Source organism: Oncorhynchus keta, chromosome 36 (genome assembly GCF_023373465.1).
Source record: "Oncorhynchus keta strain PuntledgeMale-10-30-2019 chromosome 36, Oket_V2, whole genome shotgun sequence".
NCBI lineage: Eukaryota > Metazoa > Chordata > Actinopteri > Salmoniformes > Salmonidae > Oncorhynchus > Oncorhynchus keta.
In genome coordinates this window covers 9,417,862-9,431,194 of record NC_068456.1, presented here as the reverse complement: position 1 = coordinate 9,431,194, position 13,333 = coordinate 9,417,862, and the positions used below count along the sequence as shown (strand labels likewise).

At 47.6% G+C, this 13,333-nt stretch overlaps 1 protein-coding gene across 3 annotated transcripts in view; it reads left to right on the top strand.

Annotated features, from left to right (window-relative positions):
• The window catches only part of LOC118369580 (echinoderm microtubule-associated protein-like 4), a 101,035-nt gene that overhangs the window by 73,284 nt on the left and 14,418 nt on the right, over window positions 1-13,333 (top strand). For 2 of the 3 annotated variants that reach the window (XM_052498425.1, XM_052498424.1), the window contains exons 3-11: window positions 3,911-4,052; window positions 4,721-4,942; window positions 7,810-7,950; window positions 8,280-8,305; window positions 8,661-8,696; window positions 10,334-10,457; window positions 10,737-10,886; window positions 11,596-11,665; window positions 12,957-13,067. In XM_052498425.1, coding sequence (XP_052354385.1) covers window positions 3,911-4,052; window positions 4,721-4,942; window positions 7,810-7,950; window positions 8,280-8,305; window positions 8,661-8,696; window positions 10,334-10,457; window positions 10,737-10,886; window positions 11,596-11,665; window positions 12,957-13,067 — 1,022 coding nt within the window. The remainder of the gene's footprint in view (window positions 1-3,910; window positions 4,053-4,720; window positions 4,943-7,809; window positions 7,951-8,279; window positions 8,306-8,660; window positions 8,697-10,333; window positions 10,458-10,736; window positions 10,887-11,595; window positions 11,666-12,956; window positions 13,068-13,333) is intronic. The other variant, XM_052498426.1, reaches the window with a different exon arrangement.

The window sequence follows — 13,333 nt, the reverse complement described above, 5'->3', positions numbered from 1 at the left end:
TCTCAAGGAATCGCAGTTGAGTGTGGACTGTATTGTTATGCATACTGGATGGACTGGTTACTTCATGCTTACACTCCAAACTTTCTATCCTTGAGTCTGGGAGAGGTCATATAGCCCTAGGCGATGCTGTTGTTTCATTGATTATGCAGGGCGTCTTAAGGTTTGCCTACAGTTAGTGAATTTGCATTTGATTTTGAATATCCTAGTAGTCAGGATCTTCTTCATATTTTCGTAATGAAGTGAGTGACACATTACCTTGAATCTGTGCAGAATGTCTCACCACTATGCGTTTCCATCTCCGCTCTCTCCTATTTTCCTTTCTTCAGTGCGTAGACGGTTTCGTGAAATATGTTTCGTTGCACACACCTGTCCCGAACAGATTTCACTTGTTTCCCAAATTAAGCACCGGGTAGGTACAGGAACAAGATCTGAGAGCCCATGGCATGCAAATGTATAACAAAAATAAATAAAAACCTTATTTACATAAGTATTCAGACCCTTTGCTATGAGACTCAAAATTGAATTCCGGTGCATCCTGTTTCCATTGATCATCCTTGATGTTTCTACAACTTCATTGGAGTCCACCTGTGGTAAATTCAATTGGTTGGACATGATCTGAAAAGGCACACACATGTCTATATAAGGTCCCACAGTTGACAGTGCATGTCAGAGCAAAAACCAAGCCATGAGGTTGAAGGAATTGTCCGTAGAGCTCTGAGACAGGATTGTGTCAAGGCACAGATCTGTGGAAGGGTACCAACTAGATTGGACTCTTTGGCCTGAATGCGTCTGGAGGAAACCTGGCACCATGCCTACGGTGAAGCATGGTGGTGGCAGCATCATGCTGTGGGGATGTTCTTCAATCTAGGCGGTCATTGTATATAAGAATTTGTTCTTAACTGACTTGCCTGGTTAAATAAAGTTAAGTAAATAAAAAATAAAAAGTGTCAGGGAGTGGGAGACTAGTCAGGGTCAAGGGAAAAATGAACGGAGCAAAATACAGAGAGATCCTTGATGAAAACCTGCTCCAGAGCGCTCAGAACCTCAGACTGGGGGCGAAGGTTCACCTTCCAACAGGAGAACGACCCTAAGCACACAGCCAAGACAATGCTGGAGTGGCTTCGGGACAAGTATCTGAATGTCCTCGAGTGGCCCAGCCAGAGCCCGGACAATTTAGAGTGGCCTTTTTATTGTCCCCAGCACAGGGTGCACCTGTGTAATGATCATGCGGTTTAAGCAGCTTCTTGATATGCCACACCTGAGAGGGATATGTTTTTTTTTGTGCGTATGCAACATTTCTGGGATCTTTTATTTCAGCTCATGAAACATGGGGCCAACACTTTAAATGTTGCGTTTTATGTTTTGGTTCAGTATGGATGTTCCAAAGGCATCAGCGGCTTGTATGTTGGGAGGCCTGGAGATGCTGAACGTGTTCATGTTAATTAACGATCAGTTACCGTGACGCCGGCAGTCTTTTCCATGACAATAACCGGCTGACAAAATGTAATGACTGCCACAGCCCTAATTGAAGTGCTCACCCTGTGTCACCCTTGCTTAGCCTTTTCGTTGCACATCCCTCTATCCATCATCCGTCTCTCCTCCCTCACACCCTCTGATCCCTCGTTCCGGTCAGCTCTCCATTCGGCTGGTGACCTTTTTATCTCATTATGACATCACTCTCCTATTTAATACCATCTATTGCCATAGCGATGGCTCCTGGCAACCCCCGCTGTGTGTGTGTGTGTGTGTGTGTGTGTGTGTGTCCTATTGTAGTGGGATAGTCAGCACTCCTGGGAAATGTACATGGATGCAATTAAGAGGTTATTGAGCTGATGTTACAGCACTGGCAGTTTGACACGTACAACAGTGGGGCTCTGAATATTTCAGCTCTGTTGTCCTGCTCTCTCAGTGACGTGGGCAGTAATCCGGGACTGAAGCAGACAGGAAGCAAAGGAAATCACGTGGTTCCGTTCAGTTTCTCTTCAGACACCCATGCTCTGACTGCAAGGCCAACTCTGCAGAGTGTCTGCAAACCACCTCCGCCCCACATATACACCCTTGGAGCAGGCACGCCCCCCCCAAACAGGACCCCTTCCTGCTCCTGAGACCCCCGTTCCCTTACTCAACTACCAGAAATCTCTTCCTCTCTTTCTGTGTATTGTTCAGTCTTTCTTGCCCCTCTACTATGTACATTCTTGGGTTTTTATCAGATTTTTGGGGGGGGTTTAGGCTGGGTTTCTGTACAACACTTAGTGACATCAGCTGATGTAAGAAGGGCTTTATAAATCCATTTGATTGATCTGCTCAGCACTGTATCCCTCTCATTCACTTTTCTCTTTTTCCTGCCTCTTATCTTTATCTCTCCAGCTCCAGTCTTATATAATAATAATAAATAATATGCCATTTAGCAGACGCTTTTATCCAAAGCGACTTACAGTCATGTGTGCATACATTCTCGTATGGGTGGTCCCGGGAATCGAACCCACTACCCTGGCGTTACAAGCGCCATGCTCTACCAACTGAGCTACAGAAGGACCACCCTTTCTTCCTCTTTTCCAAATAATTTATTATCAGGAATGAGGAAGCCAATCTATAGGGAGGTGAGCACACACACACACACACACACACACACACACACACACACACACACACACACACACACACACACACACACACACACACACACACACACACACACACACACACACACACACACACACACACACACACACACACACACACCTGTCAATCACAGCAGTTTGATGGGAGAGAGAAGTAGGCCTCTCAGATCAAGAAGCCAGGTTGATGGAAGAAGACTGCCTCTTGCAAGGTGTCAATCATTATTAATACACAGCCGTTAGAATAGGACTGGGTTGATTTCGCTTGACTATTCATTCATCAGACTCATTGACTCTCCCTCAGGCCTTGTGTACCAGCATTGCCGGTCTTCTCCTAATTAGTCTCCAGCTGTCTCTTCTGCCTTGATGGCGGTGGGGGAGGGGGATGAGACAGGAGAGAGCAGGGAGGTGGAGGTGGGGGTGTTGGTGGATGGGGTATCCCCCAACCCGGCCCTGCAGAGGGAGACCAGATACTCCACCATGCTGTGTGTGTTTGAACTGGGGGGGTGGTAATGGGCCGTGAAACTGGGCCACTGGGCCGACACGGGATCAGGCCTCTCCTGGGACACCACGTGCCCCCAAACATAACCCCGCCCCTCACCCGTCCTCCGGTCAGTGCACAAACTTACTCTACACACAGTAATTCTTACAGAAGTGCTTAGAAAGGACTGAGTTGATTTATTAAATTACAACCACAACAAAGAAGAGAGCATTCATCTAATCTTCTCTCCGAGATGTCACGCCATTTGTTTATGTCATCATCCATTAGAATCTTGGCTGTATTGACTCAAATACTCATCATTCACTTTACTTATGAAACTCATATGAGTGTGTTTCCTACGGAGTGTTGCATCATGGTGTCCGTGCTGCTGTTTATAGTATATCTAGTGTGTGTTCCGGCTCTCTGCATGAGGACCGTTAATCAATGGTTTATCTCACCGAGACGCCTACTCTCTTTCCTATGAGCTCCCTCTTCCCTCCTTATCCAATTAGGCTGTCTGGTTAACGGGGTGAGGGAGGGGGGTGAGATGGGATTAGCCAGGAATCTGCTCTCCCTAATCCTTCCTTTGTCCTCCCTCGGATCAGACTCTTAACCCTTGTTTGTTTGTCTGTCTGTCGAGCAGTCATACTCCCTTGTTCAACCACTCCCCATCTCCTATACAGTGCAGTAATACCTAGCAATGAAAAATTCTGACCCCTTGACACCCCCCCCAAAGAGCATCATGTTTTGTACACTCAGTGTATATCTTATAGTTGTCCCTTCTGAATGTGCTCTCTCCTGCTCCCTTTAGGCCATAATCCCCTGCGCGAGGCCTACTCGATGTCCTGCATCCCCAACGGCAGCTCCGGCAGCCGTAAGCCCAGCCATAGAGACCGAGATAGCTCCACAGTGTCCGTCGCCAGGAAGGATACCTTCTCCTCAGCAGCCAAGAGGTACTGTACCACACACACACACACACACACACACACACACACACACACACACACACACACACACACACACACACACACACACACACACACACACACACACACACACACACACACACACACACACACACACACACACACACACCTCCCATTCAAAAACAGTCATTGCTCAACTCTAGACCTGCTCATATCAGATCGGCAGCCGTTGATGAAGTGCCTGTGTTGACATGATGTTTTGCTCTGAAACGCCACATTAATCTCATTTGTCAACCTGTTTTGATGTTGATCACGTGTTTAACTTTCTACCTTCCAGCTTGCAGTCATTCAACAGAATAAAGCCTGTAAATTTTACCCTGGTTCTTTGAGGACAATAATGTTGTGATGGGGTACCTGTTACAGCCTGTATGCACGCCTATGGCTAAGCATTGCTGAGCACTTCCTCAATGAGTAACTAGACATTAATCAAATATGCTGAGTCGGTTTTACACTGCCTATTTGAGGAAGTCGGGGCTTTGTAAGTCTTCGCAGTCGTGAAGGCTGCTGGTAGAAGTTGCTCGCATAGGCACAGAGTCAGGATCAGCTTGTCCTCTTGTCCTCTAGATGTGTTTCTGTCCCCCTGTCTTCACTGGTTGTGTTCCCCTGTTTTGTTAACCCCCTGGTTGTCTCCACAGCGGTCAGACAGCAGAGAGGAAAAAGGACACCCCTCCGATGGAGGGCATCAAGGAGAAGCAGGAGGGGCCCTCCCAGCCCAACCAGGCTAACGATAAAGCCCCCCCGGCCAGCCCCATGCAGCCCTCGCCGTCCCCCTCCAGCTCCAGCCACCCCCTCTCCCCCCACCCCCCCCAGTCCCAAAGGCAGGCCCTGGAGAACAAGGGCACCTCCCCAGCCAAAAGGTTCCTCCGACGCACACTTTGATCTCCCTTTTCAACGCAATGCCCTGCCGACACTGAGCGCTCTTGACCTTTGCTTACCTTTCACTGGGGGCGGAGTTGGCCTGCTTCTCAGATCACTCACATTATTAACCCCCTCCCGTCTGTCGCCGTCTCTCACCTGTACGTTCAGCTATCTTTCCACGTACAGACTCCGCCACTGCAGATTTTCACTTCTCGACCTGCTCTCAACACTACTGACCTTTTTTCCTTTTAGGCTACTTGTAGCACAGCATTTTCATTCAGACGAGACGAGAGGAAAGTACAAGAGAGGAGTGGAACGGTTTGCAGATGTCCCTTCTGCACTCATCCGCAACAGTGTGAGGCCTTCCACTGTATCGTTAGGAATAGGAGAGGCCCTGTCTCTCATGTACCAGCTGTGCTCCGTACCAGTCAGGATACACACACACACACGCGTACACACACGCACACACGCACACACAAGCTCCAGCTCCAGCCCACAGACCGACTGCACTCACTAATCAAAGCACTGGTCAACCTCACACTCATGACCCACACCATAGATCAACATGAATTATTCTCAGAAACATTGAAAATCAATTCAGTTTTTACAAAGAGCACCCCGGGAACACATCCCTGCCCATTAGACTGGGCAGTATCAGGTTATTAGTCAGGACTGCTGATGTGCCAGATACATTGGCTGGAAAACTCATTTGCTAGCAATTGTGCGTGTGTCCACCCAATATGAAATGAACCAGGCCTCAGAGCAGCGCAGTGCACATACAGGGGCCTTGCTGGGCAGGAGAGGCATGTGGGTATTATAGGGTATTATAGGGGTACTGTGGGTATTATAGGGTGATTTTGACCTATTAAATGGTTCCTTTCCAATCCAACCAGAGGAATGGAAGTCTCAAATAGGCTTCAGTTCACACTCACTTAGCTAGAATAAAGCCTTGAGATGCAGTGAGTGCACCATTCCGGGCTTTTAACCAAAGTTAAATCCGCTGTATAGCAACGATACTATACCGATCGTCTACCCTTTATGGATCCTTCCTTTTAGTTACCACTCCATCCATCTGTCACCCCATCTCTCTCTTCCCATCTCTCTCTCTTCCTCTCTCTCTCTCTCTTCCCATCTCTCTCTCTCTCTCTCTCTCTCTCTCTCTCTCTCTCTTCCCATCTCTCTCTCTCTCTCTCTCTCTCTCTCTCTCTCTCTCTCTCTCTCTTCCCATCTCTCTCTCTCTCTCTCTCTCTCTCTCTCTCTCTCTCTCTCTCTCTCTCTCTCTCTCTCTCTCTCTCTCTCTCTCTCTCTCTCTCTCTCTCTCTCTTCCCCCCTCTCTCTCTCTCTCTCTCTCTCTCTCTCTCTCTCTCTCTCTCTCTCTCTCTCTCTCTCTCTCTCTCTCTCTCCCCATCTCTCTCTCTCTCTCTCTCTCTCTCTCTCTCTCTCTCTCTCTCTCTCTCTCTCTCTCTCTCTCCCCCATATCTATTGACGTACCCTCTCCTGCACCTCCCCCAAACACCCCCTTTAAAGTGAAGCTTTTCAGCTCTGCCCCCAGATTCGTCTGTGGGACTGTTAGCTTTCCTCTCGCTCGCCCCTCACTCCTCTACTGAGGGCCCCAGCAGGCTGGTGCTGGGATCTATGTGTTTAACCCTGTGTGTGCTCTTCTTGCCCTCCCCGGGCCTTTGTGTGTGTGTGTGTGTGTGTGTGCGTGCGCGGATACCTAGGTGTCTTTCCCCGCCGTCCATGTCTCTCCGTCTCCAGGGTCCTTTATAGCTCAGTTGGTAGAGCATAGCGCTTGTAGTGGGTTTGATTCCCGGGACCACCCGCATGTAAAATGTATGCACGCATGACTGTAAGTGTCTTTGGATCAAATCGGCTGCTAAATCACGTCTATTGTATTGTAGATAAGAACAGAGTACAGACTCTGTAAAAGTAGCAGTGTAATGCATCATTAAACCACCCCTCCCCCCAACCGTCTGCCATAGTACCATCTGCCCCAAAGCGTCACGACTGCCCCCTGGAGGATGAGCAGACGCCACGCAGAAGTGATCCAAAACATTACGTCTCGCAAACAACCCTTCTTCCTCACAGCTTCGCACGAGTAGTGGTATTCTTCACTCTCTCTCTCTCTCTTCTCTTCTCGAGCCATTCTCCAAAACCTTTCATTCTGCAATGTTACTAAACCTCCTCCTCCTCTAACTTCACACTTGCAGTGTGGTTCTTAACATTTCGGCCTTCTCTGTCTCCTGAACCCTGGGGCTTGAGTTGGACAGCCAGCCAATGTGTACTAACCTGTGCTTGGGGTGCAGTGATTGTAGCACTGAGGGGTTGCGTACTGCTGACCTGGGTGGCTCTTTGAGGCACCATATCTGTGTGTGTGTGTGTGTGTGTGTGTGTGTGTGTGTGTGTGTGTGTGTGTGTGTGTGTGTGTGTGTGTGTGTGTGTGTGTGTGTGTGTGTGTGTGTGTGTGTGTGGTGCTTCAGGTCCAGATTAACCCAACAGGAGGTTTGCCTCAGGTGAAATAATTGTGCACATTAAGGGTACAGAGTTTTTCCTTGTCAGGTTTACATGGTGGCCTGGTCAAGTTCAAACTCTGGGCCGTAAGTATAATGTAGACTGCAAAAAATAACACAGTTACACACTTCCAATGCACTTTTTCCAGTTTAACATCTCAAAAAAATGAGTAGCATTAGCCCATTGAAACCAGTCTCCCTTATCGCCATGGCACTCCTCCATACTCCTTATTTTCTCTCTGTCTAGCTAACTCTCTTTCTCTCCTCCTCTCTTGATCCATCTATGTGGTATACAATTGTTGTTGTTTTTTTTCACGTGCGTTCCTCTGTGTGTGTGTGTGTGTGTGTGTGTGTAGGGGTCACAGTGCGAAGCGGGGCACGGGGATAGAGCGTTCTCAGAGCAGCACGTGGGAGAGTGGCGAGGAGAGCAGGAACAAGCTGGTGAAGGCTGCTTCCACCTCCAAACTGCTGGCCAAGGTGGTGAAGAACGCGGACAAGTGAGTGGCTGATCGGACCCCCTTCACAACCCTTATACAGTGTCAACGCGTACTCCAGATACAGTGGTACATCAGAATTGAATTCCGGTTATGTTTTGCCTGCGTTCGCTTTATGGGGTATATGAGAGTACTGTACCTTCCAGACATGACACTCTCCTCCAATCACTATGACAACCCCTTAATTCCCTAGATTTGTTTTCATCCAAAGTCCCTCCCTAATATAGGATGCTGCTCAATTGGCCCAACTGTCAGACTGTCACCCTGTCACTTTGTTTTTGTCGACACAAGTCACGGGCTGTCCTAATGGCTATTTCTCCATTCTCTTCCAGGCATAAAGACCCAGTGATCAGCCAAGGTGAGTTTACTGTCTTCTCCATGTAACACATCCTCCACCGCATATTGGAACCACTAGACCTATGCACTGTAGTATAGCCTTTTTGGAACAATTAGAACATTGTACAATATGATACAAAGTCAACTAAAGTATGTTCTCTTTGGCCTTTATGAAAGTGCTACACTGTAGTATCTCTGTTTTAAGAGGAGCTGTATTTCAAAGCGTCTTGTGTTTCTTTCCAACGTGCCCTTAACCTATTGTGTAGACCCAACTAGTCATCTTTGTCTTCTTCGGGCCATTCGAGCTCTTCGCCACCCGTGTACTGTCATTGTGTGCGTGTGTGTTTTGAGTGACGTTGTTTCTGTCTCATGACCAGCCAAAATGTCAACCCGCGAGAAAAACAGCCAAGCTGGTAAGTTGACAACAGAGAGCGAGAGCTAGCAGCCTTGGAGCAGGCGCTTCTCCACCCTCCGCTGTTTTTTTAGTCTGATTTCCCTCTTCCTCTATCTATCTTTCTTTGCCACTCCCTTCATCGGGTCAAGTACAGACATGATCTTTCTCTCCCATCTGCACCCTCACTCGCCTATTTCTCTCCATCTTTCTCTGTCCTCTATCACTCCCTCAAATACAGAAATTGCCCCCCCCAATACTTTCTCACCCTCCTCCATGCCATTGTCCTCAGGCGATGCCCAGCCTAAATAAAGGGCATAGCTTTGCCAGTATGCCACGCCCCACTGTGCCCCGTTGCCACTTAACATAGTGTCGTCCGGCTAAAAGTGTCCTTCTCTTGGCTCGGGCAGGTCATGTGAGGAATGTGGTTGGTTCTGAGATGGCTGGGCGGGGCGCTCGCTAACTTAATTAGCTCCACAGACAGACCGACACTTAGGACAAAAATTCAGCTAATTCGGGCCTTTTACCGGCATTAATTGACACAGATATAAAGGGGAAACCATCAGTTAAATCAGAATATCACAGACCATGGCTACACTTATTTGCGTCCACAAGGCACTTATTTGTGTCCCTTTGTACCAGTAAATGCTAGCTAGTCATAAACTACGTAATTCCTGGGATGGATTCTGAACCTTCAGTGCTGGGTTCTACTGTATCCTCCCCCTCAATTTGAGAAAACTGGATGAAAGCCCTCACTATTTTATGAGCAATGTTGAAATTCTGTGCCTCTCCACCAAATCTCCCTCTCCCCCTATTGTCTTCTCACTTGGAGAGTAGAGCCCTAACCCCACGGAGCTGGAACGAGCGGACGCGGAAAACGCACACATTCCACTGATCCCAGTCTCCCACAAATCCCCCCTCTTTTTGCTCTCTCTCTTCCTCCTCTTCTCTTTGTTCTTCTATCCTCCTATCACGTCTTCTTATTTCAGCTGGGTTTGGTGTTGCTGACTCACTGCTTTGCGCCGGTGCACGGCATCCAACGCTTCTCTCGGTCTGTCCGTGTCTGTCTCCTCGTCTGTCTGTACCGTGTCTCGTCCCTCGACGAGTGGAGAGCATGTGCAGCACACTGGCTGAACAGTATATAAAATAATGATACAAAAAAATATACATCTACCCAACTCATCGGGCTTCTCTAGGCTTTTTGAGGTGTTTATGTTTTTTTTAAAAATATTTTTAATAATGAAAAAAGGGTTCTCAAACCAAGTGATTATGTGTGCCGGTGGGGAGCGTGGTGAACAGTCAGGCTGCTGAGATTCTTCTGTTAATGGACTAAACTCATGTCATACAGTCTCGGTCTCATGACACATTAACCTTTATTACCTTAACAGGGTTTTCTTGAGTGAGAAATACCACTCCAACCTGGGTACAAATACTTATTTGAGTGTTTGCTCTCGCCTGCCTGAATACTTCACAAGTATTTTCAATCATTTCTGATAGTATTTGAACCCAGCTATGCCCCTGCTATTATGTTTACCTGTGCCGATACTGAATGCTGAATGTGTGTGCAAAAGCATGGGTTTAGTATCCAACAGATCTCCTCTGTATATAACAAGTCGAAATGGCGATCGTGATTTTCGTTTCTGTCGGTCTCCTCCGCAGAGGGAGACTACATCAAGATGTTCATGCGTGGTCGACCCATCACCATGTTCATCCCCGCGGACGTGGAGAACTACGAGGACGTGCGCACAGAGCTGCCTCCGGAGAGACTCAAACTGGAGTGGGTGTATCCTTTCGTCTCAGCAGGGTCCCCAAACGCTCTCACTCTGTATGTCTCTGACCTCGGTCCTTCTGTTGTCTGTCTGGGGATCAAAGCAAAATGGTGGATGTCTTCTGGGTCTTCACTCTCACCTTTCCAGTTGTTTTCACATTGCAGATGAAGAAAGGGAGACTGGTAGAATGAGCCAGTTCTGCTATTAAGATGTCCCGTTTGAGGTCTCTCGTGTTTCCCTCGATGGGTTTCCTTCTGCGTGTTCTGTTGTGTTTCCTTGACTCCCGATGTCAGGTATGGCTACAGGGGGAAAGACTGCCGAGCCAACGTGTACCTGCTCCCTACAGGGGAGAGTGTTTACTTTATTGCCTCTGTGGTCGTGCTCTTCAACTACGAGGAGAGGACACAGCGCCACTACCTCGGCCACACAGACAGTGTCAAATGGTGAGCTGGTATCCTGTTCCACTGTCATTTCCTTTTGTTTTGTTTTGGTATTTATTGTTTGACACAAAACGGTGAGTTGGTGGCAACTGGGAGTTTTGGTCAGACTTGGTTGTGTAGTATGGTGTTGATTTCAGACGGTCACCTACGCAGTACCATGGGCTGTGTATCCCGGAGACAGTAGATAAGATACACTAGATACAGAAGGTAGTATCATATGTCCCCAAGTGTCTGAGAACTATATAAACACTTCAAATAAAACCTTTCACCCGGATTAAGCAAATACTTGTCACAGACACAATGGCTCCTACACTAACCGTAGTGTAACTGACACCTCCAGCTCAACTGTCTCAGGCTTCCATCCTCCCAGGAGCCTCTTAAGATCAACGTACTATGCAAATGAGGTGTAAATGTCTTCTGTCCGGGTGAGCGAGAATTGGGAGAGTCAAATGAGTCTGTGCGATACTCAGACCTGTATTATGTTTGAAACGATACGCCTCACCTCCTCCCATCAGGCCGTGGGCCAGGCATGCACACAGGCCTGCTCAGTCAAACAGCTCCCTCTCATCTAGCTTCAGTTTACGCCTGACATACTCCACTCATTACTACGGTTTGTTGCTGACTGTAGGCGTTTTCAGTAGGGAGGTAAGTGTCCTACGCGCGAGACACATTTCGTTGTTTTTTGATCTCGTTCTCCTTGTGTCTCTCTCAGCCTTGCCGTTCACCCTGATAAGATCCGCATTGCCACGGGACAGATTGCAGGAGTGGATAAGGATGGGCGGGTGAGTCACTGTCCCACCTCGTCACCCATTCCTCACCCCTCAACTTTCTACTGGCTAAATCTTTTAATGATATGACCGGCAGTGTGACATTTCATGTTTGTTCAACCTGTTTTCTTCCCCGTCACGCATCCACACAGGCACACACATGCAACTATGCAAGTCACAGGGTTTCAAATGTCACCTCGGTGACACCAAAGGGGTTTTCCAAGGAACTTAAAGGAAAACTCCACCCCAAAAACAATATTTTGGTATTTGTTTCGTTAGTCCGTTGTTGACATAGTCCCAACATATTTTGGTTGTCAGCAATTAAGGTTTCAAGATATGTAAGTTTCAAAATACACAAATACAGAAATCATCCCTGTATGATGCATTTTACATCACATGATCGAAAATGCATCATACGGGGATGATTTCTGTATTTGTGTATTTTGAAACTTACATATCTTGAAAACTTGAATGCAGACAAGCAAAACATTCTGGGACTATGTCAACAATGGACTAAGAGCAACAAATACCAAAATAAGTGGGAGTTTTCCTTTAAGGAGTCTTATACCAGCCTGCCAAATAAAGAATGACATGTCTATCTGTGGTTATATTTAAAAGCCTAATCCTTGTTTGCACAATGTCTCTTCTTGTGTACAGTATTTCTGCTTGCGTTGCACATTCAGGCTCACTCATGTCTTTGACAGGCACATCCAGACACCAGTGCCTCATATTTACTCAAGCATACCAATAATCCATACTCTAATGCAACTCATTATGTTTAAGCTCTCTGGGTGCAAACATGTCAGACTGGCTCTAACCTTCCTCGAATGAAGAGGATCCTGTCTGTCAGTGAGCCAGATATTTGACAACTTACTGACTGTAACTGTTGAATGCTTTCTCAAGTCTTCAAGATGGCTTCCTTTCCTTTCCTCACCTCCTTCTCCTTTTTCCTTAATGATCACGGATCTTTAGAGGATGCGATAGGTAAAAAGCAATTGGCTGGGATTCAATCGAGTTATTTTATCTGCCAGTGCGTGTGAACATGAGGAGACGAGCAAAGGAAGGTTGGAAAGGAGTATCGTGACCCAACCGAGACCTGCACATTTCTGGTTAGGGAACACAGTGAAAAGCTGAGAGCTGGTCAGATGTTGTGTTGGCCTCTCCTCATCTGCCGCTGATTGTGAAGGGAAGGAAACAAGGAAAGGATGCTGTCGAGAAGAATACACTGTAAATGCAACCATAGGGTCTGAGTTTGGCTACACAGAGAGTTCAATGACGTGTGCGTTCTCTTCTTCTCCCCCTGCAGCCACTGCAGCCCCATGTGAGAGTGTGGGATTCGGTCAGCCTGTCCACCCTGCAGGTCATCGGCCTGGGCACCTTCGAGAGAGGGGTGGGCTCCCTGGCCTTCTCCAAAGCGGTGGGCACCCCTAGCACCACTCCTAACACCTCCAATGATATAATCAAGGACGTTTTAGTCATTATGGGAAATATGGTTACTATAGTGTGGTAATTCATGTGAGACTCCATCCTGGGAAGTGTACCGATCCTACAGGTACCGATCCATAGTTCTACGTAATCACACAGATGTTCTAGAATCAGGTCTGGGGTTCTAGGTGCTGTGTGTTTCTGAACCGAGCCCTTTCGTGATCAGGCTCGCGGGTCCCGAGTGGTGTCGTTGTGGTG